The sequence below is a fragment of the Lampris incognitus genome, chromosome 2 (genome assembly GCF_029633865.1).
Source record: "Lampris incognitus isolate fLamInc1 chromosome 2, fLamInc1.hap2, whole genome shotgun sequence".
In the NCBI taxonomy this organism is placed as follows: Eukaryota; Metazoa; Chordata; class Actinopteri; order Lampriformes; family Lampridae; genus Lampris; species Lampris incognitus.
In genome coordinates, this window is record NC_079212.1 from 110099770 (window position 1) to 110127485 (window position 27716).

At 43.4% G+C, this 27716-nt stretch overlaps 1 protein-coding gene across 1 annotated transcript in view; it reads left to right on the forward strand.

Annotated features, from left to right (window-relative positions):
• The window catches only part of igsf21a (immunoglobin superfamily, member 21a), a 396954-nt gene that overhangs the window by 268595 nt on the left and 100643 nt on the right, over window positions 1-27716 (forward strand). Inside the window, exon 4 of the mRNA XM_056274983.1 lies at window positions 18021-18139. Within this exon, the coding sequence (XP_056130958.1) occupies window positions 18021-18139 (119 nt within the window). The remainder of the gene's footprint in view (window positions 1-18020; window positions 18140-27716) is intronic.

Genomic DNA, 27716 nt, shown 5'->3' on the forward strand with positions numbered 1-27716 from the left:
GACTCCTTATCTGAGTGAAATGGTTGTGAGGCATGGCCGTGGTCAGCTTGGCTGGTGCTTTTTCAGTGGCTAGAGCTAGCTGTGGCTCACTTGGCCGTTGTCTTTGTGCATGTTCAATAATCAATCAATCAATTACGTTGCATTTTATATAGCACTTTTCTAGCTGCAACAGCCACTCAAAGCACTTTACATTTCTGCTCAAATCTGCATTTCAGACACCTGTTATAATAGAACACAATCTGTTCAAATGCATTTAAACAAGAACTAAACAAAATCCAGCTTACCCAAAATAGAGCTGCGAGACTTGCTCTGCATTGCTCAATTAGAATTAATTAATCCAGGTAGGAAAATCACAGAAAATTGAATCAGTTCATCTGGACACAACATTTATTGAGGGAGAAATGTTTCATCACTCATCTAATTGAACTCTTCAGTCTCAACTGACTGCAGGTATCCCCACCCTAATAAACAATACAGTGGCATAATGACTGAAAACAAAAATCGGTTTCATATGCAAATTGTCATGAGCATTAACTAGAGTTTCAATGTCAATGTGTACTATTCACAGAGGATTTGGGAATGGTTGCAATCACAGCATTGTAAGATGGCGACAGATGTAAACCAACACATACTGATCAGTTCTTAAGGTTTGACTCTCATCATCCACTGGAACATAAACTAGGAGTCATCAGGGCGCTGTACCAACGAGCTGACAACGTGGCCACCGACACTGACACCAACAGGCGGAGGCAGTGTGATGCTCTGGGCAATGTTCTGCTAAGAAATCTTGGGTCCTGGCATTCTGTACCACCTACTAAACATTGTTGCAGACTAAGTAGACCCCTTCATGGAAACAGTATGCCCTGGTGGTAGTGAACTCTTTCAGCAGAATATTGTGCCCTGTCACACTGCAAAACTTGTTCAAGAATGGTTTGAACTCAAAGCGTTGTCTTGGCCTCCAAATTCCCCAGATCTCAATCTGAGTAAGCATCCGTGGGATCCATCCATCCATCCATCCATTATCCAAACCACTTATCCTGCTCTGTGTCATGGGATGCTGGAGCCTATCCCAGCAGTCATTGAGCGGCAGGCGGGGAGACACCCTGGACAGGCCGACAGGCCATCACAGGGCCCACACACACACACTTACAACCAGGAACAATTTAGTACGGCTGATTCACCTGACCTACTTACATGTTTTTCGACTGTGGGAGGAAACCAGCGCACCTGAAGGAAACCCACACAGACACGGGGAGAACATGCAAACTCCACACAGAGGACGATCCGGGCTGACCCCCAAAGTTGGACTACCCTGGGGCTCGAACCCAGGACATTCTAGCTGTCAGACGACCGCGCTAACCACTGTGTCACCCCATCTGTGGGATGTGCTGAAAAATAAAGTCCGATTCAAGGAGGCCCCACCTCACAACTTACAGGACATAAAGGATCTGCTGCTAATGTCTTGGTGCCATATACCAGATTACACCTTCAGAGGTGTTGTAGAGTCCATGCCTCGATGGGTCAGAGCATTTTTGGCAACACAAGGGGGACATACAGAATATTAGGCAGGTGGTTTTAATATTTTGGCTGATCAATGTATATATATATTAAGGTTTTCACAAAAAAGTCGACTAGTCAACACTGCATAGTTGTGGACTCATCGTTCATCTGTGGTTTTAGCACTGTGCAGTAATGAAGCAGTGGCAAATGCTTTTATAGCAGATATGCAGCTAGGGGCGCTGTAGGTAGGTGGACATAACTATGGTTGTTATTGAACATATATTTGTTTGAACAATCATTTTCTACGTTATGCCATTTTAAATGAACAGAACTTAAAGGGAAATTTCACCAGTTTTTTCATGTTGATGTCCAATCAGTTTTGGGCGCAATTATATTCAACTGAGGCAATTGTTTCCTCAGCGCGTGCTATTTTGACCGAGAAATCCGGGTCCCCCTGGTCGCAGCGCTGTGCCGGCCATGACTACATGTACCAGGATGCATTGCACGCGAACTTCTGACTGAAGGTGCTTTCAAGCGGTGTCGGGTTTATCGGATTTCTTCTTTATGGGTTGAGCTTCCCACTTGGAAGAGCACATGAACACCCTACAAAGTCGGATAATCAAGTCGGGTTACAAGGTGCAACACGAACTGGCTGAGTTCTGACGTCATTGTCTGGTTCAACATGGCCGCGCTCAACCACGGACGTTTGGAGCGTCTTGTTATCCGAACCGAACCCACTGAAAGTGACAACAAGTTAGCTTCGTTAGTTTGCTAACACATAATTCAGGTAGAATCAAGACACGGAATAACTGGCCAGATAAAATGTTTAATAATCACCGTATGCGTTTCCTCTCCTCTTCAACATCATAAAGGTACTGGCAACAGCTTTGGATGTATTTGCTGTACGCTAGCAGGAGCCACAAACAGAGCGGGCGTTTTCTTCTTCCCGGGTTCCGACCAAAAACCACTTGAATGCATTCAAGTCGCGTGAACGACTTCCGCACTCTGTAACAACTATCGTCCAATCAATCCGACATGCACTTGAGCGCAGCATGACACCTTAAGCCCAAATCCTTCCCAAGCCCGCCCAGCTCATGGAGGCGGGCCTTTCTTGCCACACTTTGTTCAAAGAACGGCATCTTAAAATCTTTGCTCTTCGATCAGAAAACCGAAAAACGACATAAATTGAACTGGATTAGTTTTGTTGACGACAAGCATGCCTTCTCGTTGTGTCGTGCCTGGATGTGACAACTACAGAAAGAGAAGAGAGTAAGTGTAAACTATCTCCGATTACACTGAACAGTGCACAGAATGGCTCCGAGCCATCAAAAACCCCACATATCACGAAAACGCACTGACGGCAGTACTGGGGAGTCTTTAGGTATGCTCTTTGCATTTTGCAGCAACAACAAATCTTACTTTATTCAGACACAAAGGTAGGTCCATGTTAAAGACAACAACAAAGAAATACAACACAAGACAAGAACACAAAAAATAGCTAAAAACAGTAGCTCACAAGTCCACAATGGTTAAAAGCTATACAAACATTTGTTCCAATGTTTCCAGAAACAAGATGAGTACCTGGTGTCACTTTGTGTAGGCTCCGTTAACAGCATTATAATTACATTCTTAGAATCAATTAATCGACACATAAATTTGTACATAAAATTCCTCAACACGGCATGAAAAGTGGGAAGATTACTAGTCACAAACATATGACTTGCACTTGTCCATCTTGGAAGCTTGAGCAAGATTCTGAAAGCATCATTATGTGCTACCTGCTGCTTTTTCATTTTTGCTTGGCTATAATTGCGCCACAAGTGGGCTGTATAGAGTGGAGTACAGTAGGCCCTAAAAAGAGCGGTTTTAACATCATCTGTACACATGAAATTTGCGTGCCAGCATATTGGCTTGTGCATACAGTTTGCAACACTGGCGCTGCACATCATCGTCGTCACATCAGCAGCAGACAACGGGAAGAGATATTTCAACTGTGCAATACTCTGGTGTATATTGATACTGAATTAGTACTCCATTCATATTCTGCACATATTTTTCTATATATATATGTATATATAGTTTTATATATTGTAGTATAATGGACATTTTTTATGTATTTCTTATTCTTCTATACTGTTGTTTTAAATTGTAGTATAATGCACATATTTTACACATTTTTTTTCTTTTTCTATTGTTCTTAAATTTTCACGTTTGCTTGTATATATTTTATCTTCTAGAATGTAAGCAACTGTAACTTGACCCAATTTCCCCTCAGGGATCAATAAAGTATTACTGAGTCTAATTGTGTTGATAGCTTTTCTTAGCCATGCAAAATCTGGAATTGTCCCTGAGTTTGAACTGGGTGTTCTTCAAAATATCTTTTCAGTCATGCCAGGCTGCAGATATTTAGTTGCCTTTGAAATAACACATCTTGGCCATGGAGAGATCACTGGCATTTTACTGAAACTTATTTTTCAAAAATATAATAAACATTTGGTTTTATGCATTGATATTTCATCCTTTTTAGCTTTATAAATATATATATAGTATATTAAAAAAATTTTTTTACTGAATGCCAAGATTTAAAAAAGTGCATAAGAGGTTCTGTTCAATGTCTTGTTTCCATAACAGGGGGAAAGCACTGATTCCTTTTCACTTGGGAACCCCACCCAGAGGCAACAGCTTTCCCTTTCTGCCACAAATGTATTTTTAACCATATATTACCCCCCCCCCATAAAAACATACTTTTCCCTGTTTTGCAAGAAAAAGCAATGTGTTTTGCCTCTGAAGGGAAAATCTCTGCATAAGCCAGCAGGTATGATTTTGCGTGCATCTGACATAGGTGTACCTGCAGCAAACTTGAACAGTGTTTTGTGTGAAAATAAACAATTCAAGTTTGTATATGTAACCCGCACTTTGCGTTCGGCCGTCGTCTCCCTACACGCCCTGGGACTCTGCGTTGTGTTTGTTGTAGTATGATGTTTGCGTGGAAAAGGAAGGAGGCGGAGGCTTGGGATCGTGGCTGAGACCTGGACACTTTATTGGCACTCGCTTACACTTCACCTCTCATCAATCAGCTGGCCGCTGGCCTCCTCATACTCACAGCTTCCGGCAGAAGAAACAAAAAAACATTTCTCTTTCTCAATAAAATTAAAATAAAAAGTGCAAATGTGCAAATAAACACATCTCATATCAAAATGCTACCTTGCGGCAAAACCAAAGCAAATGTCATCCATTATAAATTAAATAAGGCACTTATTACCCATAAAATTAAACAAAAAAACATGGATAATCTGCTCAAATAATACTGCATCCTGCGTTATATGCCATGCTAATGCTCAACAGGCTAGCCAACACTTTTTGTCACATTTCTCTTGCCAAATACAATGTTCGACATCAAACTTTAACTAGGTTATAAGCAAACTTGTCTATTAACACCACAGAATAAACAGTTAGACAATATGTGCGATATAAATCAATATTTTTATGATAAGAAGAAACAAAAAACATTTGATCAACGTAGCCTTTTGCCCGGGACAAGAACTAGGGGTACGGTGTTGCAAAAGGGACAAACATCACCATTTGCGGCATTCCCAGGGGAACATACGGCGTAACAGTGCCACCCTGTGGCGGATTTACATTACTACTACTACTTTCGGCTGCTCCCGTTAGGGGTCGCCACAGCGGATTTACATTACTACCTTACAAAAAAACATTACTACCTTACATATATATACACAGAAAACAACTTTATTCTAACCAACACATTTTACAATGTGTTATTCGATGTTGAAATAAGTATTTAACATATTGCACATCAAGCTTTTTGACAAGACAAAGTCCAGACCAGTCACAAGCTTCGAAGTAAGTGTCCATTGTTAAGTGCATTGAAGTTTAGCAGCATTATTACACAAAGGCTTGCATATCACGTGGTTAAAGCTCTTCTGTTGCTTCATCCACTTCAGCATGCCCTCTGTACTGACCATGAGTGAAGGATATTTGGCTCTGATGTGATATACAACACAGGCAGGCAAGATGATGTGGTTCCCTTTGCAAAGTTTCTCACCTTGTAGCACCCACTCAAAAGAAAAAAAAGAAAGAAAGCAGCCAGATCATATTGTCTGCAGAGAGCAAAAGATGGGAAAGAAGATGGTTATTCATCAGGAAGCTACAAGTGCTGATTATATACTGTAACCTTAGTAGCTATTATCAGAAAAGTTGAATCAGTTCATCTGGACACAAAGTTTAGTTGGGAGAAACATTGCGTCACTAATCGAAGTGACATGGTCAGTCTCACCTTATAAACAGCATGGTTTCATAACGACTGAAACCAATGATCTAACACAGGTTTCATGCGCAAATTGCCGAGCACATTAAACCGACCGCCAGTTTTGGTTGTTATGAAACCGTGCTAGTTTCGTTATGAACACAGTGGTCATTGTAATTACAAGTTACCTAAGACAATAACCATCGTCAAGGAGACCATACACTGGGCAACGTTGTGGCGAGTATGATAGGGCAATGTGCTTGCAACCGGAAACCTAATGAGACGTGGGGAAATATCTGGGTAACAAGAGGTTGCCATGCAGTCAGCACCAACGTGTTGAGGAAACCGTTTGTCCAGCGTTGCCGTGTATCACCACACTAGCCCATTACTTTGTTGGCCAAAAAATAGCGTACTCACTCACCGGTTATGTGCTGGCCCTGCTGGTCTTGGTTGTCTTTTCCAGTTTATCTTTGGGATCCTGAAGGATGTGTCCGGTACCCCGCTGTCCATGTGAGGAATAAAACGTCCATGCATAGTAATGCTCACACGAGCTGTTTCAGGGCTGGCGTCAGCGACAGCGCCCAACAAAAACTGCCCATGCTGAGATTCACTGCAGCAGAATGATTCAGTTTCGGTTGGCGATCGGAGGGCAATTTGAGCAACGGCACCGCTACTCACTGTTTGCTCTCGGCAGCTGAGGTTCTGTTTAGTCCCCGCCAGCCATATCATCTTGCTCGGCTAATGCAGCAACAACCTCGACCTCTCTCTGCTGCATTTCTTCGGTTGTATACTCTGGCTAAAATGGGGCCGTGCCTATAGTCCCCGGGTCCTATATTCCCCGGGTCCTATGTTCCCCTTTCGAAAAAAAGGGTCCCATATTCCCCGTTTTCCCCTAAAAAGGTCCTGTAATCCCGGTTGCAATAGACACCGGGGAACATAGAACCCTCTTTTGGAAAAAGGGTCCTATATTCCCCGCTGTTTCCAGGGGAACATAGGACCTTTTTCCAAATAAAGGGTCCTATATTCCCCGCTATTGCCAATCGAGGAACAAACCGGGGAATTTAGAACCCTTTTTGCAAATTATTTCCTTAACGGGTCCAAAATAATAAAAACTGGGGTCATGGCTGAGTTGTAGGCTACGACAGTCTATTCCTCCGCTGATTAAATTAGGCCGTATTACCATTGTTGGCTGTTGTATATCGCAGGCCGCCTTGAGTGCGTATCCAAATTCGGCCTAGAGGAGGCTGTAATTTGCTTTATTGTTATTTCTTACCAATATTTACTGCAGTAGGCCTAGTTAGTTGGCTCTCCGGCTCAGCATGGGCAGTCGGCAATCAACGCAAGTTTGTCTTGCAGTAGGCCCGCCTACCAGTATAACCTAGCCATTTCCACCTTCGCTCAAAGTTCAATTTGCACAGCACTGGACACTTCAGCCACTTTCTTGTTACTTTGTAGTTCGTTTTCCATATTAAATCACTTGGCAGACTTTCTTTCAAAAAGACTTTAATGATGAACTTTTTAGGCAGAGAACTTAGACCAGGACTTGGAATTTAGGACCAGCACAAAGTATCCATCAATGGGGGCCGCCTACCCTACACAATAGGCTAATTGCCTAATAATAATAATATGTGCTTCTCAAAAAACTAAAGGCTTGTGGAGGTGCTAAACCAAAAACATGAATCAAAGACGAACAGCAAAGATGTAAGGTAACACTCACCAAATGGTAAAAAAATAACAGAGGCAGTCCTCTATTTCACCATTTTATTGTTTGGCATCAGTCATTTGGGTTTCTGAAGAAGACCACCCGGCCAAGTTAATGACTGATGCCAAACAATGAAATGGTAAAATAGAGAATTGTGTCTTTTTTTTCATTTGATGAGTGCTACCTTACATCCTTTGATGTTCTTCTTTAATAATAATAATAAATAATAATAATAATAAATAAATGAATAAATAAATAATAACAACAACAGCCTAATAATAATAATGATAATAATAATGATGATAATAATAATAATAATAATAATAATAGCCTAATTATAAAAGAGGCCTAATAACAAATAACAATTACAGGCATAATACTATCAATAGTAACACTGATAATAGGCTATTAATAACAAAATGCTTCTAGTAAAAGCTTGGCTGAAAAAGGGTTGGTCTATGGCAGAAGCCCCCCAGAAAAGGCATGGTCTAAAACAAAAATCTCCAAGGCCTAACTAGCCTAACGTTAAGGCTTTTTTCTTCTTCAAAAAAGCAAAATGAGTAGTCCTAGTCCATTAGGCTACTCAACAAAGAGGGGCTAAAACCTCTAACGAGTTATCACCGATAACAACCGATTGTTGCAAATTGTTGCAAGTTGGCGGGCGGTTTAGACATTGGTGAATTTTGATCATGTGGTTTAGAACGCCAGGAAACTTGCGTGCAGATGACCACACATCCACGACAAGTTTTAAATATTTCCAAACTCAAAATCATGTGTGCATTTGGCTATTTATAAATTATTTTTCGAGCAATATGTGTTTTGTGATTCAGCTTTAGCGTTGTTGATTAGCCTTTCATTCATATTTTGTCAAAAAGGCGTATTCATTAGCCTAGGCCTATGTCCCGTTATTTCTGTAGCATACAGCATCTTAAAATCTTAAGAGACCAGGCAGATATTGTTATTATTTTATTGTTATTACCATGCTATATTAGCCTACTTTATAATTATAAATATTTCACTTATCCAATTATTAGAAGACTAGACTAATACTTTATGTCTATCTTTGCGCAGATGAAGTGGATTATTAAACCGTTATAAAGAATCGTACTGACTACCGAACTTCTGCTGGAGGGAAAAATGCAGGCTCCGTTTATTCGGTAGTTTTGGGAGAAGAAGAAAATGAACAGCGTCTCAGTGACGTAATCAATCCACGCATGCAAGCGCAACACCGCCCACTTGTGGACAAACAAAGTCGCAAACAAAATAATAGTACACAGTAACACATAGTCATACAAATACACTGGTGTTATATCTCAACACTCCCACTTATGAATCATGAGCTTACTGTATACCTTTTCAAATTTATAGAACAAAATAAAAAAAAGTTGGTATAACCCATACCACTCACATTTCACACACCAAACATTGCCTTAGCAAATGTCTTCAGTTTTACCTTGGATGCGGGCTTCGTCATTACATCCGCAACCATTTCGGCTGTAGGGCAATACACCAATGACATCCTTTCCTCTCTTATGGTAGACCTTATAAAGTGGTATTTGATATCCACATGTTTGCAGCATTGCCTACACACCGGGTTCTTCGCTAAAGCTATTGTCCCCTGGTTGTCCTCATAAACCACTGTTCTCTTGTATTCATATGAATCAATACCTCCCAGTAACTGTTCAACATAAATACATTCCTGGATGGCTAAAGCCAGAGCCATATACTCCGCCTCGCACGTAGAAAGTGCCACAGTAGCTTGTTTCTTGGCTTTCCAAGAGATAAGTGCACTTCCCCTGCTCATGCTCACACAGTAACCTGATGTGCTGCGTCTATCCGCAGTATCTGAAGCCCAGTCGGCATCACTATATGCCTGTAAGCCAAGCTTCTCGTCGCTCTTCCTGTAACAGAGCTGTTTGTCTGTGGTGCCCTTAAGGTAACGAAACACATGTTTTACTGTCACCCATTGCTCTTCAGTAGGCTCTGCAAAATGCTGAGATAGCTTGCTCACAACAAAACATAAATCGGGGCGTGTACATGTAGCTAAGTATATTAGACTCCCGACCACCTCTCTGTACTTTTTCACATCTAACATTTTTGGTGCATCTTCTGAGTAGTCTAATTTCTGCTCACATGGGGTTTCTCTTACCCTGCACTCCTGCATATCAAAACGCTCCAATATTTTCTCAGAGTACCTTTGTTGTGAAACTGTTACACAGTTGGCGGACTGAGTGAAGTCCATCCCAAGAAAGCACTTTAACCTGCCCAGATCTTTCATCCTGAATTTTGTGGACAGCATCTTTTTCACTTTACTCAGCATCTCTGTGCTGCTTGATGCTATGATAAGATCATCTACCCAGGTTATAATGATCGTTTTCCCTTCCTTTGACTCCTTGGAGTACACACAATGGTCTGATTGGTTTTGTGTAAAACCATCACCTGTCAAACACTCGTGTAACAGTAAATTCCAATTGCGGCCAGACTGCTTGAGGCCGTAGATTGACTTCTCTAGTTTACACACTAGTTTTTCTCCCTTCTCAATATAACCCTTAGGTTGTTCCATGTATATGTCATAGTCTATGGGGGCATGAAGATAGGCCGTCTTTACATCCATCTGGTGTAAAATCAAGTCATACTGAGCCGCCTTCTGTAGAAGCACTCGAACACTTGTTAGGTTGGCTGTTGGCGAAAATGTCTCCCCATAATCCACCCCAGCTCTCTGGCTATATCCCTTTGCTACAAATCTAGCCTTGTACTTGTCGTGTCCGTCTATATCTGTCTTTATCGAATACACCCACCTTCCTCCCACTGTTTTCTTGCCCTCTGGCAATTTCGTAAGGGTGAATGTTTTGTTGTCTCTTAGAGACTCCATTTCCTCGTCCATTGCCCTGGACCACTTTTCTGATTCTGGCGATTCCATAGCCTCTTTAAAGGTCAGAGGGACACCGCACACTGCCCTGTATGCATAATCTATAGTAGTGAGTGAGCTGTCATCACTGTCGCCCTGACTATAGTCAATCAGGTATCTCGGAGGGTTGCGTTCCCTTTGGGGGTACCTCCCACTGGCTGAGGCTTGTGATGTCACCCTTGGGTGCTCCTCATCATCATCCTCGGGTGCTGACTGTGTACCGTCAGTCTGTACATTTTTCTGTACTCTAGGCTGAGTTGCAGCTGTCTCAACAGACTTTCTCTCTCTTACCCAATCTTCTGGGTGCAGACCTGGTGTCTGAGTCTCATTTTCACTAGTTGCCTTGTGTACAAATTTAACTAGTCTGTGTTTCTGTACTTTCTCTTGGTCAGGGTAGTAGACTAGGTAGGCCGGGCTGTTCTTGTCGTGTCCTACAAAACGCCCCCTCTCACATCTAGAATCTAACTTTCCCTTGTCCTGCTGGTAAGCATAGCATTCTGTCTCGAACTTTTGCATTCTAGCCATGTTGCACTTTTTTCCTGTCATTGCCGTGTATGGCGTAGTGCCTGTGTGCTTGTTGAAGCATCTGTTTCTGGTGTGGGCTGCCTCCTGTACAGCATAATGCCAGAGGCTCTTTGGTAGACCACTATCTATTAGCATACACCTTGCCATCTCGAATAGTGTGCGTCCTTCTCTCTCTGCAACGCCATTTTGATGGGGAGAGTATGGGCAGGACGTCTCATGTCTTATTTTGTTCTGTCTCAACAGGGTTTGAAACTCCTTGCCTGTAAACTCAGTTCCATTATCCGACCTTATGCATTTCACTGTCCCATAGGGAGCTACATCTGCCAGAAATTTCTCGGTCGCTTGCACTGTGTCACTCTTTGTTTTTAAGAAATAAATACACACAGCCCCTGTGCACACATCTGTAAATGATTGCATGTACCTGAAACCATTAATGGACTCGTTTGCCACAGGACCGGCTAAATCAGTGTTTACCAACTCCAGTGGTGTCTTGGCTTTGTCTGTAGATTTCCTGTTCCTGTTTTGGGTAAACTTCCCTTCTATGCATACTGCACACTCTTTGTCAGGTTTACACACTTTACCCTTTATATGCATACCATTAGTGATATCCTGTAGCTTTATGATATCGTCATAGTTGCAGTGGCCCATTATCTCATGCCAAGTTTCTATATCATGGCTCACATGGCACTTTTCAACAACACATTCAGTTTGCAAATAGTACATTTTCCCCTGTACAAAAATGTCAAACCTGGTACCATCCGGTGACATCAGGGCACCTCTGCCCTCTTCGAAGAACACACTGGCTCCGTGTGCTGTCGCAGACTTCACAGAGAAGAGCTCTTGGGGGTACGATGGAATATATAGTGCGTTCCGCAGTGTCACTCTACACCGTCGCCCCTCACTGTCGAGCAGACATACCGTAGCATCTCCCCTGTCCTGCACCACACCAAAGGTGCGCTTACCGTCCGCCAGCTCCATGCAGTGTTTCTCTGGCTCGAACGAGCTGTCAAAGCTCTTGAACTTCTTCTTATCATTGACTATGTGGGAAGAAGCCCCACAGTCCACAATCAATCCTGGTTTGAACTGTTGCCGTCGTCCTGGTCCTGCTGAGCTGGTCTCTCCAGCCTGCACTCTGAAGATGTAGTCCTCTAATTTCGCAGCATTCCCCGGTCCCTGACCTCGACCTGCTCCGTGACCACCACCGCCGCCACCACCTTGCTCGCGTGCACACCTGGCTCCATCAGCGCGGTCCTTCTTCTTGCACACTTTGTCCGTGTGACCCTTGACCCGGCAGAAGCTGCACCACACGCTGCGTGAACAGTCCGTTTTCCGGTGGCCTTTGTCACCGCATCGCCAGCACACCGTTTGATCATCATCTCCCTCACAGCGTCTCACTGGCTTTTTCTTAGGCGCTGCGTGGGCCTTCATCACCCTCTCGGACGTCTCGTCCGATGCTGTAGCATTAGCTACAACTTCTGCCGCCTCAAAGTTTCTCAATTTGGCCTTAAATTCTCCCAATGTCAACTCACTGTCGCCATGTGTCACCATTAGAGTGAATGGCTTATATCTCTCGGGTAACCCCCTCATCACCATGGCCATCATTAGTCCCTCGCTCGGTGCTTCTCCCGCCCCTTTGAGAGCCGTAATGATTTGTTCAGCTCGGATAATGTATTCGGTTATCGTCTCATTATCAGCTTTCTTTAGCCCCGTCAATGTTACATACAGAGTGACAATCCGGGGTCTGCTCTTACCAATGTAATGTTCCCGCAACACCCGTAGACTCTCTCTACCGTTGTTCTTCGTTTCTCTGAAGATCAGTCCCAAGCTTGTGTTGTCCAATAAAGGCGCCAATGCGCAGTAGGCGTCCGCGTTCCGCTCCTCGTCTAGGGCCTGCTCTTCCGCTGTCAAAGGTCCCACGGGCTCGGTAAGAATGGTGGTTTTCAGCCCCACACCATGCCTGCAACAGAGCATTCGCTCTTCCCACAGTTCATACTCATCGGCCTGTCCGTTGAATGTGGGCCACCTGCTCTTCTTTCGCTCCATCTCCCTAGGTAGCGTTAGCTTAGCTTAGCGTTCCGTTAGCTTCCCGATAGCCTCTCTCGATGCTAACTAGCTTCACACTTGCTAACTTGCTACTCCGTGCTAACCTGCGCGCATCCCGCCATCCGAGGTTATCACACTTCGTGTACTTCTTTTATCAAACTACTAAATAATCCAACGTTATCTGGGCCCATAACCTGTTAGAAGACTAGACTAATACTTTATGTCTATCTCTGCGCAGATGAAGTGGATTATTAAACCGTTATAAAGAATCGTACTGACTACCGAACTTCTGCTGGAGGGAAAAATGCAGGCTCCGTTTATTCGGTAGTTTTGGGAGAAGAAGAAAATGAACAGCGTCTCAGTGACGTAATCAATCCACGCATGCAAGCGCAACAAACAAAGTCGTAAACAAAATAATAGTACACAGTAACACATAGTCATACAAATTCACTGGTGTTATATCTCAACACCAATTTTTAGCATTTCTAATATAAGGCTATATTGTTATTGTTATTATTATTATTATTATTATCATTATCATCATCATTATTATTATTAGGCTATTATTATTATTATTAGTATTATTATTGTCATTGTGTTGTTAGTATTATTATCATTACAATTATGATGCTTAAAGGGCCTTACTGAGCAGATGGTTTCTATCTAATATCTGTCAGATGCTTTTCCCAATAAGCTGGTGTGGTTATGATGGGAACGGCGGCTTTCTAGGGAACATAGAAGAAGTGGGTCGGAATTGGCCTATTGTCGGTATCAGCCAGCTTACGCAGGAGTCTATCCCTGGTACAATGCGCTAGACCTCTGGGAGATGGACTGCTGAGGACGGAACACAACACCTATCCTCAGCTCCCAGCACTTCTCGCACAATGTGCTACTCATACGCTGAGTTGGCGGCACCCGGGATCGAATTCACGACCTTGCGATCCATAGGCGAGGGCTCTACCGACTGAGCTATGCCCGGGTACAATTGCCCAAGGAACATAGGCTTACTATATTACATTCAGACACAGACGAGCCAGCTCACCTACTCAGTGAGGCGCATTTTCCTCGATAAGTGACACATTTCACGCATAAATATCAGAGAACTACCGGGGTGGGTTATGCGCCCAAATATAGGCTATAGCCTAATAAGTTGAAATTGGTTTAGTGTCGAAAGTTTCCACATACATTAGCCAACCTGTTGTGAATTCGTTTTTGTGGTATAAAAATAGAAATCGTATGATTCATTGTCTTCTTAATAATCTGCCCTAAATAATGCATTTTCAATAATAATTATTGAAAATGCAGTTTTTGCGCCAAACAGCGTCAAACCTGCTGACCGGGGAACATAGGACCTTTCTTTATAAATAGGGTCCTATGTTCCCCGGGTGCCCTAGGGGAACATAGGACCCTTTTTATAAAGAAAGGTCCCATGTTTCCCTGCACATACAAAACGGGGAACATAGGACCCTTTTGGGGAAAAGTGGGGAATATAGGGCCCTCTGTATACAAAAAGGTCCGATATTCCCCGGTCTCATACAAAGCGGGGAACATAGGACCCGGGGACTATAGGGAGGACCCCGGCTAAAATAAATGCCGTTAAATATCCGAGTCAGCCAAAACACTGACAAAATGTATGCTTGTCCATAAGATGCTCTGCTCTCATATTTTGGGATGCTGTTTTCGCTTTGGGAAACGTACCTCGGTTGCAACACAAGCGAAGAGAACAAGGAGGTTTTGTTTTTGAGTGGCATCTGAAGCATGCCCCTGGAGGCGGGGACTAGAAATCCAAGCTGAACGTGCCCGTTGGTCTTCCTTGTCACCAACTACGTCACTGATGCGTCAGATGGCGACGCTGGTGCCAGACGAACGGGTTTTGCGACGTTGGTAACAACCGCAGGCGTTTTTCACACTACATCCCGAATTCGGTTAGATAGAGATACGGTTGAAAATCGGCGAAATGGTCCTTTAAAGTATTTAGAGAAGGAAAGACTCCTGCTATCCCTGTGTTTCTGTTTAACGCGTGAATGTGTTAAACTGGTGACTTTAGTGACGGAAGGTGTTGAAAACAAGAACAGAACACGTAGTGTCCACCTAAAAGCCTTTAATTTTACTTTATCCATCCATCCATTATCTGAATCGCTTATCCTGCTCTCAGGGTCGCGGGGATGCTGGAGCCTATCCCAGCAGTCATTGGGCGGCAGGTGGGGAGACACCCTGGACAGGCCGCCAGGCCATCACAGGGCTTGCTCCGGCATACATATACTAAAAATGTTGCTTTAATCAATTTTCAATACACATTCGTCTGTGTTTAATATCTTTGCTGACCATTTACGTAAGTTAAACCGTGCTCAGTTTCATAACGTTTCTTATAATGTGGGAAACAAACGCAGCCGGCAGTGCAACTGTATTTTATACCGTTATCCTTAATCGGAAAGTGACCCATATTCACTCATTTGACCTGTAAAGAAATAAAGTCAAATTCCTCATTAGACACTAGCTGTTCTGCTAATCTGCTTCCCCCCACATTAAAAGTAACTTCAAGAAAGGTGAACGTTTCTTTTTTAAAAACAAAAAATATTGAGATTTTACTTTATCCCCCGTCACAAAAAAGATACAGTGGAATCAACACAAACAGCATCAAACATTAATTCCTCTCTCCCCCCTTCAAAATGTCCATAATAGAAAAAAGAAAAAGAAAAACACGAAAACAAAAGAACATTTGTAAGTACAAGAGATACACATACTAACAGGTTAATGCCTGCAGAATATTATTATCTTACATATTGTTGCACTGTGCTTAGCCCTTTTGTGGCTTACCCAAATTTCAGAGTACTTTACAGAACCAAACAAAAGCCCTAAGCACCCACAAGGGCCAGCAAACGCCTAGGACCTCCTGGACCGAAACAGGCAGAGAGCGCAACCACCCCCCAAAAGCCCAACCCCATAGACACCCACAGGGACGAACCCAGTCCCATCCCCACAGATGCCGGGCCCCAGAAAACAGCCGCGCTCATCTGCCCCTAAAAATCTGAGCCCCCATCAGACTGAAGTCAATGCTTCTGGTTGTTGACACCGTTTAATTTACATAATATAGGACAAAAAGAACCAGACAAATATAGATGTACTGTATTGAACATTCAATTAAAGATAATTTAAGGCTTTTAGGCTTTTCAACAGCTGCCGTCACCATGACAACCACGGACACACTCCGTGGTTGCACTCTCCTGCAATTACCTGACTACTCGACTACTTTTTGGGAGTAGTTGATGACTACTAAAATGCAGCAATCATGAATGCCCTAATATATATATATATATATATGTATGTATAGGAATGGTGAGGGAAAGGTGTTTGCTGGCATAGAGTTGACTTCTCCCCCAGAAAGAGTGATATCCTTTTCTGTATACACACAAACACACACACACACACACACACACACACACACACACACACACACACACACACACACACACACACACACACACACACACACAGTCATTAGTGGCCAGTCGCTGTGAGTGTCCCACCACTTTTCCAACTGAGGTTCCCATCTGAAACACCTGGGTGACAAGGGCAATTGTTCCCGTTTTGTGGGAGTAAATCACAGGGGGCCTAAATGGGACTGATGGTGTCTCTCTCACTTTGATTAGCACTGTTGACACATTAGCTCAACGCTGAATACAGAATGAGCTCCTTTGCTCTTTCAGAAATTGTCATAACCTGATGGTTCTTAGACTGCTGAACTTTTTGTTTTGTTTTGTTTTGTTTTGTTTTTGGCTGGAGAGAGGACGTGTTCAGTGGAAGAAATAAGGTTGAAAGTGTGTGTGTGTGGGGGGGTAAAACCGGCTGTTGCTGTAATCGACAATCAGGCAATAAAAATGGAGTAGCAATGAAATATAATTACGCAGTCATGCAGATTTTATTGCCATATTTATTTAATCGCATGGATGTTGACCAAAATTGGTCTCATCCCAAACTGTGATAAAGCCAACTGGATGTCACCTCACATTCACACATTAAGCATTTTAACACATCAGGAATGCCATACACTCACAAAAGGACTAGAAGATAGAAAGACTTTAATAGTTTCTAAAGGATAACAGTGAACTTGAGATCTCATTTAAGATGTAACAGTGAGGAAGGTGCTGACACGAGCACTGGCAGCTGTTGATCTCTGCCATTTAGAGTGCTGAAATAGCACCGCAAATACCAGGCATCACTACAGGCACCAGTGAGTCAAACAAAAATGGCAATATGTTGTAAGTCACTCCCGAGACTTGGCGCTTCAAGCCGAGGAGAGATGTCCATCAATACTTTGCATTTACATGCTGCTTGACTGTTGCATGAGTCTTTAAACCTTCTCAGTACATCTGAAGATTTTTTTTTGACTGTATGATGGCAACACGACATGTAAAAATGTCTCAACCAGGGCATCTGGGTGGTGTGGCAGTCTATTCCGTTGCCTACCAACACGGGGATCGCCAGTTCGAATCCCCGTGTTACCTCTGGCTTGGTCGGGCGTCCCTACAGACACAATTGGCTGTGTCTGTGGGTGGGAAGCCAGATGTGGATATGTGTCCTGGTCGCTGCACTCGTGCCTCCTCTGGTTGGCTGGGGTGCCTGTTCAGGGGGAAGGGGGAACTTGGGGGAATAGTGAGCCACGCACTACATCCCCCTGGTGAAACTCCTCACTGTCAGGAGAAAAAAAGCGGCTGGCAACTCCACATGTATCGGAGGAGACGTGCTAGTCTGCAGCCCTCCCCGGGTAAGCAGAGAGGGCGGAGCAGTGACTGGGACACTTCAGAGGAGTGGGGTAATTGGCCGGATACAATTGGGGAGATAAAAGGGGAAAAAGCCGGGGAAGAAAAATGTTCTGGCCGGGAGTACATTGTGATATACTGCCAAACCTCCACAAACAAAACTTTTATCAGGAATCATTATCAGCATTCCTGTTTCATTTGTTTTATTTTAATTTCCTTTCGCTTACTAATGAGTTTCATACTGTGATGTTATCTATGTGCATAATACTGACAACAAAGCTTGAATCCTGTTGTTTCCTCTTCTGTGTTTCACAGTCTACCGGAGGTGCGCATCTCAGATAATGGTCCGTATGAATGCCATGTGGGCATCTATGATCGGGCTACGCGGGAGAAGGTGGTCCTTGCATCAGGGAACGTTTTTCTTACCGTTATGTGTGAGTACCTCATACGATACATCACATCAACCTTTTAGTAATCACCTGACATCCGTGTAGAGCAGCGTACAGCTGGTGAGAACTCGAGAGTCCTCCTGAAGGCGTGTTGATGACCGTCCTACCAGGATTTAGTCCCCACATGCACCAGCACCTGCTAACTCACTCCATCTGTGGTTTTGTTCCTCATTGCTCCTCATCTCTGTCGACTGTACTGATGATACATGACTGATTAGCACATTTGTGTGGAAAAAGAAAACCTTATTGGGTTTAGGCCCACCAGTGTACCGCTGCTCAGCTGTCGAACAAAAGATCGGTATCAAATTGAAGATCCCCATCGAGGTCGTTCTACAGCAGGTAGGGGGATGTTTGACAACGAGTGAAACATGACGAGCATTCAACTGCACACTGCACGCAAGAAGCAAACAAAGAAACACTGCAGATACCGACAAGTAGATTAATCAGTCTCATTCAATACATATTATAACATTTTCTTGGCGTTTGATGGCATTTGTTTTGTTTTTTTTTAAATTTATTTCTGTCAACCAAAACTTTTGTGGATATTTATTTGTTTCCCTGCTGGATAACCCTGTATTTGTGATCTGAATCACATTCTTGTTAAATAGTGACATGAGTTAAGACCAGCCGCCCCCACTACAAAGGGTCAAAACCAACAAGTTGTTCAAATTTTCAATTACCATTTCATTGTCTGTTCTTTTGAGAGAAGTATTTAATATTGAGGTGACTAACATGGGTTTTTCCATCACTCTTTGAGCCTGACTGGCAATTCTTGGCTTTTATTGTGCTAATTTGATGTGAAAAGAACTTGCATTTCAAATTAGGCATTTTTTTTTAGATATAATTAATGTTTATAAACATACTGTGTATGTAGTTTGATATGAAAACACATTTTCCTTTAACTGACAACTCAAAATTGCCCCTATATATACAGTGCTGCTTGAAAGTTTGTGAACCCTCCAGACATGGTCACTGTTTTTGTAAAAAACATTAAAATAAGCTTATTACACATACATCCAAATCCCAATTTGTAAAGCACACTTTCCAAATAATGGACACACACACAAAAAGAGATATATTTTCATTATTTAATTCAACAAAGGTAGTTTATTTCACAAAAACTGAAAATGTATCATGTGCAAAAGTATGTGAACCCTTGTATTAGTAGCTTGTGGCTCCTCCTTTTGCAGCCATTACTTCAACCAAACGTCTTCTGTAACCACTAACCAGTCTCTCGCATCTGCTTATGGGGCTTTTTGCCCACTCCTCCTTGCAGAACTCAGCCAGTTGAGAGAGGTTGGAGGGACATCTGGCATGTACCAACTTCTTCAGGTCTCGCCACAACATTTCAATTGGATTAAGATCTGGACTTTGACTGGGCCTATCCAGAGTACGAATCCTCTTTCTCTGAAGCCATTACTTTGTAGTTTTGCTGGAATGCTTTGGGTCATTGTCTTGTTGCACAATCCATTTTCGTCCCAGCTTCAACTCCCTGACTGATGGCAGGAGATTCTGGTCAAGAATTTGTTGATATGCCGGAGAATTCATGGTTCCTTGGATAATATGGAGTCGTCCAGGTTCAGAAGCAGAAAAGCAGCCCTAGACCTTCACATTTCCACCACCATGCTTCACTGTTGGGAGGAGGTTCTTTCCTTCATATGCAGTGTTGGCTTTTCTCCAAACATGTTGGTTTTGATTGTGACCAAATAATTCTATTTTGGACTTGTCTGTTCAGAGAATGGACTTCCAGAAGGTCTCTGGTTTGTCCAAGTGCTCTCTGGCAAAGTTGAAATGGGTAGCTTTGTTCTTTTTTGAGAGCAGAGGCTTCCTTCTAGCAACCCTCCCATGAATGTCATGGCTATTCAATTTTCGTCTGATTGTAGACGCATGCACATTTGTCCCAGATGCTACCAGAGAGGTCTTCAACTCTCTAGAGGTGATGTGTGGGTTGGCCTTTACCTGATTTATTATTTTTCTGGTGCTTCTGGGTGATAGTTTTGATGGGCGTCCACTTCTAGGCAGAGTTGCTGTCATGTTGAAGGCCCTCCATTTGTAAATTATTTGTCTTACAGTGGATGGATGGAGCTGGAATCTTTTGGAGATGGTCTTATATCCCTCCCCAGACTGATGGGCTATCACTACCCTCTTCTTCATGTCCTCGGATATCTCCTTTGCTCTCGGCATTGTTGATTTGTATGGGACCACAGTGGTTTGGTTGGTTTCCTCTCTCTTTTAATTAGTGCAGGCCAAACCCTTTCCCAAGGATGTCTCATTTCATTGGTCTGCTTAAATGATTAATTAAGCACCCAAATGTGTTTCACTCGAGTCTGTTACCTGCTTGACTTAACCAATGCAGCTGGGGGTTCACTTACTTTTGCACATACACTAATTCCATGTTTCATGTAGTTTTTGGGCTACTTAAACAAGTCCCACTAAACAAGTACATGCAACTGATAAACATATATCTGACATTTCATACATAAAAACTGGTGATGATAGAATAAGAAAATCATGGTAAAACAACAGAAAAATCTAAACTGCTCAAGGGGTTCACATACTTTCAAGCAGCACTGTATATAGATGTGTGTGTGTGTGTGTGTGTGTGTGTGTGTGTGTGTGTGTGTGTGTGTGTGTGTGTCTATGCATACACATATACATACATACATACACCGTCTTCTTTTTGACCATCTTCTCCTATTTGTGAGTCCTTTGGTGGCTGAATAGTCCGATCCTAGATGTACAGTTGTGGTTGCAGACCGGGCATGTAAAAGTGGTGCTGGGGGGGGGTAGCTTTGCGAGCATGCCTCTTCGCATGCTTTGCTACACGGTGTTGTGTACGCTGGTTTTCCATATGCTTCACTCCCTCAGACATGAGAGTGCCAGGTGTTGCGGCAGGAAGCAAGTTCCTCCAAAGAAGAGGGGTTGATCTGGCATCTTTTCAGTGTGGTCTTCATTTGGTCTTTGAACCCCACTTCTGCCCACCAGCAGTGCGTTGACCGAGGTGTAGTTGGCCGTAGAGGACTTTACGTGGAAGTCATTCGCTCAGCATGCGAATAACATGCCCAAGCCACCTGAGTTGATGGTGGTTTAAGGTAGACTCCACGCTGCAGCTGCCTGCCCGCTCCAACACCTCTGTGTGTGGCACTCTGTCCTCCCAAGTTATGCCAAGGATCCTCAGGAGACATTTCACATGGAAGGCCTCCAGGCTTCTGAGATGGTGGCTGTAGATGGTCCATGCCTCACATCCATAGAGTAGTGTAGAGATGCAAACTGCTCTGTAAACAAGCACTTTAGTGTGGAGACTGAGGTTGCTGTTCTGGAAAACCTTTCTCCTTAGACGACCAAAATATGTTGAGGCTTGTTTGAGGCAGTGCTGAATCTCATCGTCCATTGTGCAGGTATCAGACAGCATGCTTTCCGGATATTTGAAGGCAGGAACAGTGGCCAGTTGTTGCCCTTCTGCTGTGTAGGTTGTTGGGTGGCTTGGGAGTCTGGCAGTCATCTGCATGTTCTTCCCAACTCGTGTATTAAAATCACCAAGCAAAATTACTTTGCCGCTCCTTGGGATGTTGATGAGTAAATTATCGAGTACCTGATAGAAGTAATCTTTCTCTTCACCATGGGATGGTAATGTTGGTGCATAGGCACTTATCAAGGTGATGTATCGGCATTTTGCAAGGGGTATGCGGAGAGTCATTAGCCATTCACTAATGCCCACTGGTGTTTCTTTGAGTTTGGGTAAGAGACTGTTCTTGATTGCAAAACCAACTCCATGGATGTGTTGACCTCCTAGGGGGTATCCTTTCCAATAGAATGTATAGCCCTCTCCTACATCATTGAGCGAGCCCTCTTCAAGGAGCCTGGTCTCACTGAGTGCCGCCACATCCACACAATAGCGCTTCAGCTCGCTGGCAATAAATGCTGTACTGCGTTGAAGTCTGTCCATACCATGGCTGATGTCCAGGAATGTTCTTATGTTCCATGCTGCAATTCTTAGTGGTGTTTTTCGACTGCGTAGTGGAATGGTCTGGCAGGTGCGGTTTCCTGCCCAGGCACAGTGTTGAGTGGGCAATTCTTGGGTCACCTTTTCTAGGCCATTCCCTAAATGGGGTGAGCAGTGCGGTCCTTAAATAGGGCTGCTCAGACACACAGGGGTCTGCCGGAAACAGCTGCCACTCAATCCCAGCTGCTAACAACCATTGCCCTGTGCCGCTGGCATGCAGAGTTCCAACTAAGAGCTCCCAGCTCATTCAGACCTGCTCCCATCACTGGATACTCCATCGCCGCCAGACTTTGTGAGGTCAGGGACTTAGGTAGCAGAAGACGATACCTGCACAGAGATGGTTTTTAAAGTGGCATGGGGGTGCGCTTCTCCCAGTGCCACATGGCTTGATTGTTGAGGAGTTGGTTCCGATGGCAAGGGGGATCCCTAGATGACCGTTACCTCCTCACAACTGCAGAAGGCTGACGGAAATCCAGTTTTTCTGAAACTGCCTCAAAGCATGCCACCACAGCTTGCTTTTCTGTTGGTGTAAGCTCCCTTAGCCTTATGTCTCCCCAGACTCACCCACAAGGCAGCAGGGCAGTGGTTGATAGGTGCCAGGGCATGTCCACCAGGGTGGGCCTGCACACCATATCTCTGGGGCCCACTGCTGCTCCGAGATCCCCTGCCAAGTTAGCCTGGGGCCGCAAGACCCCAGTTACCATGTGTGGCCGCGGGGAGGCCTGGCAAGAGTCTAGGTGAAGGAGAGGCTATGTACTGGCAAGGGAAGGCTTACACACTAGGATGCTTCCCTAGTTGCCACAAAGGCTAGCCAGCGGCAGCAAGCTAAAGGCAGGAGGGATGCAAGCGGGTTGGAAGAACACATGCACCTTCCCTCCAACTACATGCTGCTGCACCAGACGCATCACAACACCCTGTGGGCAGCCACACACACACGTCTATACATACACATACACATGCATACATACACATACATATATATGTATGTGTATGTATGTCTGTGTGTCGGTCTGTCTGTCTCTGTCTGAGTCAGTCAGTCTGTCTTTCTGTACTGTGGAATTCATGTTTGCTAGCTGAAGGTCTAGGACTGCCACTGCAGCATCTTTGCACCCTTTCATTTATTTTGCTGCAAACTGTTTCTCTGTTATGACAGCTGTTACATATTCTTGCCGTTACCATGATATCTCACATGCTGACCACGGGATGTTTTGCGGCTGCAATTCATTCTGTTCTGTAATTATTGACATTAATTCTGCCTTGTGACAGCTGCTTTTCTTTCCTCTTGTGTGAGCTCCGGCAGCAATGGCAAAGTGTTCTTCATGTAGTTTTGCAGCTAATTAACAATGGACTTTTTCATCGAAACACTAGAGAGGGGGAGAGAGAGAGAGAGAGAAAGTCTCTGTGACATTATTACTTGATTAGCACATTTTGTCTATCTGAGAACTGCCTTTGGCTCTCTGCTCCCCCCCCATCTTCTGACATGGACTCCATTTCCAAATTATTGCAATTAAATATGCCCCTGACCCATCTGTTTTGTTGTAGTTGAAGAGCTGAGGAGGACAAAATCCCACATGCAAGTCTCAAAACGGTGAAAGGTGAGAGTAACGCTTGTGGTGACGTCAGCGAACGAGACTTTATCAATGGGAAAGGATTTACCCAGTAAACCCTTTGTTGTTTTAAACATCGGCGGATATGTGGTGAATGATGTAGCCAGGGGGTAGTGGGAGCACCTCAGCTCAGCTTGGTCTTAAATCACTGCTCCACACGAATGGCCCCCGGCATTGTGGCTAATTGCCTTCTAAGCTGAAAAAGAATTATTCATAACCTATTAGTGTGCCAAGTTCACTAGGAAGTAAGGGGAAATAAAAGAGGAGAAGAGAAAGAAAGAAAAATGAGAGGAAAAAGTTAATTAATAGCAAGCCTTACATGGAACGTATTTTAATTTTTTAAAGGGCTTCATAAATAAGAATTATCATTTTAATGAATCCCCTGCCAAGAAATTCAATCATTCCTTTTCAGAGGGCCGGACCCTGAACTCCCCGCACATCAGCTACTGTCTTTCACTCCACACACCTTCCCAGTGTCTTTGCTTTTATCTTGACCTGTGCGAGCATATGTTGATTTCTCTCAGCCGGAAGGCATAAATAATGTCTCATCCTGAAGACTGTTGAATTTACAATCGGATAACCCATTCCTTACTTGAGCATTCTCGCTAAAGATATATTTTTCATGAGTAAAGGAAATATGGGGAATTATTTGTTTCAAAGTCTTTTTTTTAGTCCAGAGTGTTGCATGTAGAGGCTCTCTGCATTTACAGACACATGGAAGACTGGAGTACTCCATTCAAACAGTCTATGTGAAGACTAATGTGTTCATATAGGTAATGACAAAAAAAAAAATACAAACCTAAAGATATACACAAATGAAAAAAAAGAAAACATGGAAACTTGCTGTAGCTGAAAGTTACCTCGACCACCCAACGTCTCTTGTAAATCTAATTTGGTGTAACTCGGGGATACTTGGACTCAATTGACTGTGAAGTCTAAACGTCCATTCCTGCTGGAATATAAGTATTGTATTCAAAGTAGCGGCAGAGGGAAATATTGAGAAAAAGATGATAAATAGCACATTAGAGGTGCTGTGCTGTAGAATGCGTTGATGGTTATTAACATGATTAATAATTAAAGATTACATGAAAAAGTGAATGCTTAAACAGTGGATGTAATCATACTTTGACATCTTGCTGACATTGCATTTTCCCCCCATTCAATTAGGACTTAGAAAAACATCAGATGGGACAACATTGGCTTCTTTGTCCAATTTCTAGGCCCAAACATTTCATAAATGTAATAAATGATGTTTACACTTATAGACTTCATTTCTTAGAGAAGTCATATTTGGTATTTTTACAATGATAGGGGCAATATAATTAAGAGGCTGGTACCTTTTTAGAGACCATTTTATGTGGGCAATACTTCAGTAAACTAGACTCAGATTGATTTGATGCATTGCATGCAAAGCTGCCGTTGTTCCCTCTATGGCTAGAGGTGTTAGCGCTGCTAGCAAAGGAAGACCTAAAAAAGAAAATATGGTAAATAACAGATTTCATTGTATTTATTTAACTAATCAGTATGAAAAAGAATTACAAAAGTAAATATGCATGTACATGAGTTAATGTAGTTATAAATATGGAGAGGATTTTTTTGCCTAAGTATCTACTTGAGGAAGATAATATTAGTTGTATTAGCTGTGATCCAGTTCAACTCTACCACGTATTGACTGTCAAAATCTAAATAATTGTATTAGTATTAATTGACTTTTGCACACCTGTCTCCAGTGTATATGGGTTCACTGTAATTTCCCTCCAATCAGAGCCATTTCAAAACTAAGGCAGGTGACCTTGAGAAAACTCAGGAGTGCACTAGCTTACTTGAGCAAATGATTAAATCAATTAGGGCCTTGGTTTTAAATGGTAATCGCGTAACCCCCAAGGTGTTCAAGATCTTTAGTTATGACACTTGTGCCAAGTCATATTCAACTAATATATTTTGTGCAGCTTTTAATTCCTAATTCAGTATGAGATATTGAATGCTGTAAGTGGATTCGCTTTAAACACGATGTTCAGTCAACCGGCTTTTTTTTTGTGTCAACTGTGTTAGTGTATTACAAAGTAGGTTAAAAAGGAGCAGCAGATTATGGTTTGAACGCCTACTGGGTAGACCTCAGACACATTGCCAATCACATAAAACAGAGATTTAATTTGCAAACAGAGGTGTATCCATCCCTGTACAGTGCATACTACTACTACTACTTTCGGCTGCTCCCGTTAGGGGTCGCCACAGCGGATCATCCGTTTCCATTTCTTCCTGTCTTCTGCGTCTTCCTCTGTCACACCAGCCACCTGCATGTCTTCCCTCACCACATCCATAAACCTCCTCTTTGGCCTTCCTCTTCTCCTCTTCCCTGGCAGCTCCATATTCAGCATCCTTCTCCCAATATACTCAGCATCTCTCCTCCACACATGTCCAAGCCATCTCAATCTTGCCTCTCTTGCTTTGTCTCCAAACCGTCCAACCTGAGCGGTCCCTCTAATATAATCGTTCCTAATCCTGTCCTTCTTCGTTACTCCCAGTGAAAATCTTAGCATCTTCAACTCTGCCACCTCCAGCTCCGCCTCCTGTCTTTTCGTCAGTGCCACTGTCTCCAAACCATATAACATAGCTGGTCTCACAACCATCTTGTAAACTTTCCCTTTAACTCTTGCTGATACCCTTCTGTCGCAAATCACTCCTGACACACTTCTCCACCCACTCCAACCTGCCTGCACTCTCTTTTTCACCTCTCTACTGCACTCCCCGTTACTTTGGACAGTTGACCCCAAGTATTTAAACTCAAATGCCTTTGTCACCTCCACTCCTTGCATCCTGACCATTCCACTGTCCTCTCTCTCATTCACGCATAGGTATTCCGTCTTGCTCCTACTGACTTTCATTCCTCTTCTCTCCAGTGCATACCTCCACCTCTCCAGGCTCTCCTCAACCTGCATCCTACTCTCGCTACAGATCACAATGTCATCCGCGAACATCATCGTCCATGGAGACTCCTGCCTGATCTCGTCCGTCAACCTGTCCATCACCATTGCAAACAAGAAAGGGCTAAGAGCCGATCCTTGATGTAATCCCACCTCCACCTTGAACCCATCTGTCATTCCAACCGCACACCTCACCATTGTCACACTTCCCTCATACGTATCCTGCACCACTCCTACATACTTCTCTGCAACTCCTGACTTCCTCATACAATACCAAACCTCCTCTCTCGGCACTCTGTCATAAGCTTTCTCTAAATCTACAAAGACACAATGCAACTCTTTCTGGCCTTCTCTATACCTCTCAATCAACATTCTCAAAGCAAACATCGCATCTGTGGTGCTCTTTCGTGGCATGAAACCATACTGCTGCTCGCTGATCGTCACCTCTCCTCTTAACCTAGCTTCTATTACTCTTTCCCAAATCTTCATGCTGTGGCTGATCAACTTTATACCTCTGTAGTTGTTACAGTTCTGCACATCGCCCTTGTTCTTGAAAATCGGTACCAGTATGCTTCTTCTCCACTCCTCAGGCATCCTCTCACTTTCCAGGATTGTGTTAAACAATCTAGTTAAAAACTCCACTGCCATCTCTCCTAAACATCTCCATGCCTCCACAGGTATGTCATCAGGACCAACTGCCTTTCCATTCTTCATCCTCTTCATAGCTGCCCTCACTTCCTCCTTGCTAATCCGCTGAACTTCCTGATTCACTATCCCTACATCATCCAACCTTCTCTCTCTCTCATTTTCTTCATTCATCAGCCCCTCAAAGTATTCCTTCCACCTTTTTAGCACACTCTCCTCGCTTGTCAGCACATTTCCATCTCTATCCTTGATCACCCTAACTTGCTGCACATCCTTTGCAGCTTGGTCCCTCTGTCTAGCCAATCGGTACAAGTCCTTTTCTCCTTCCTTAGTGTCTAATCTGTCATACAACTCACCATACGCCTTTTCCTTTGCCTTTGCCA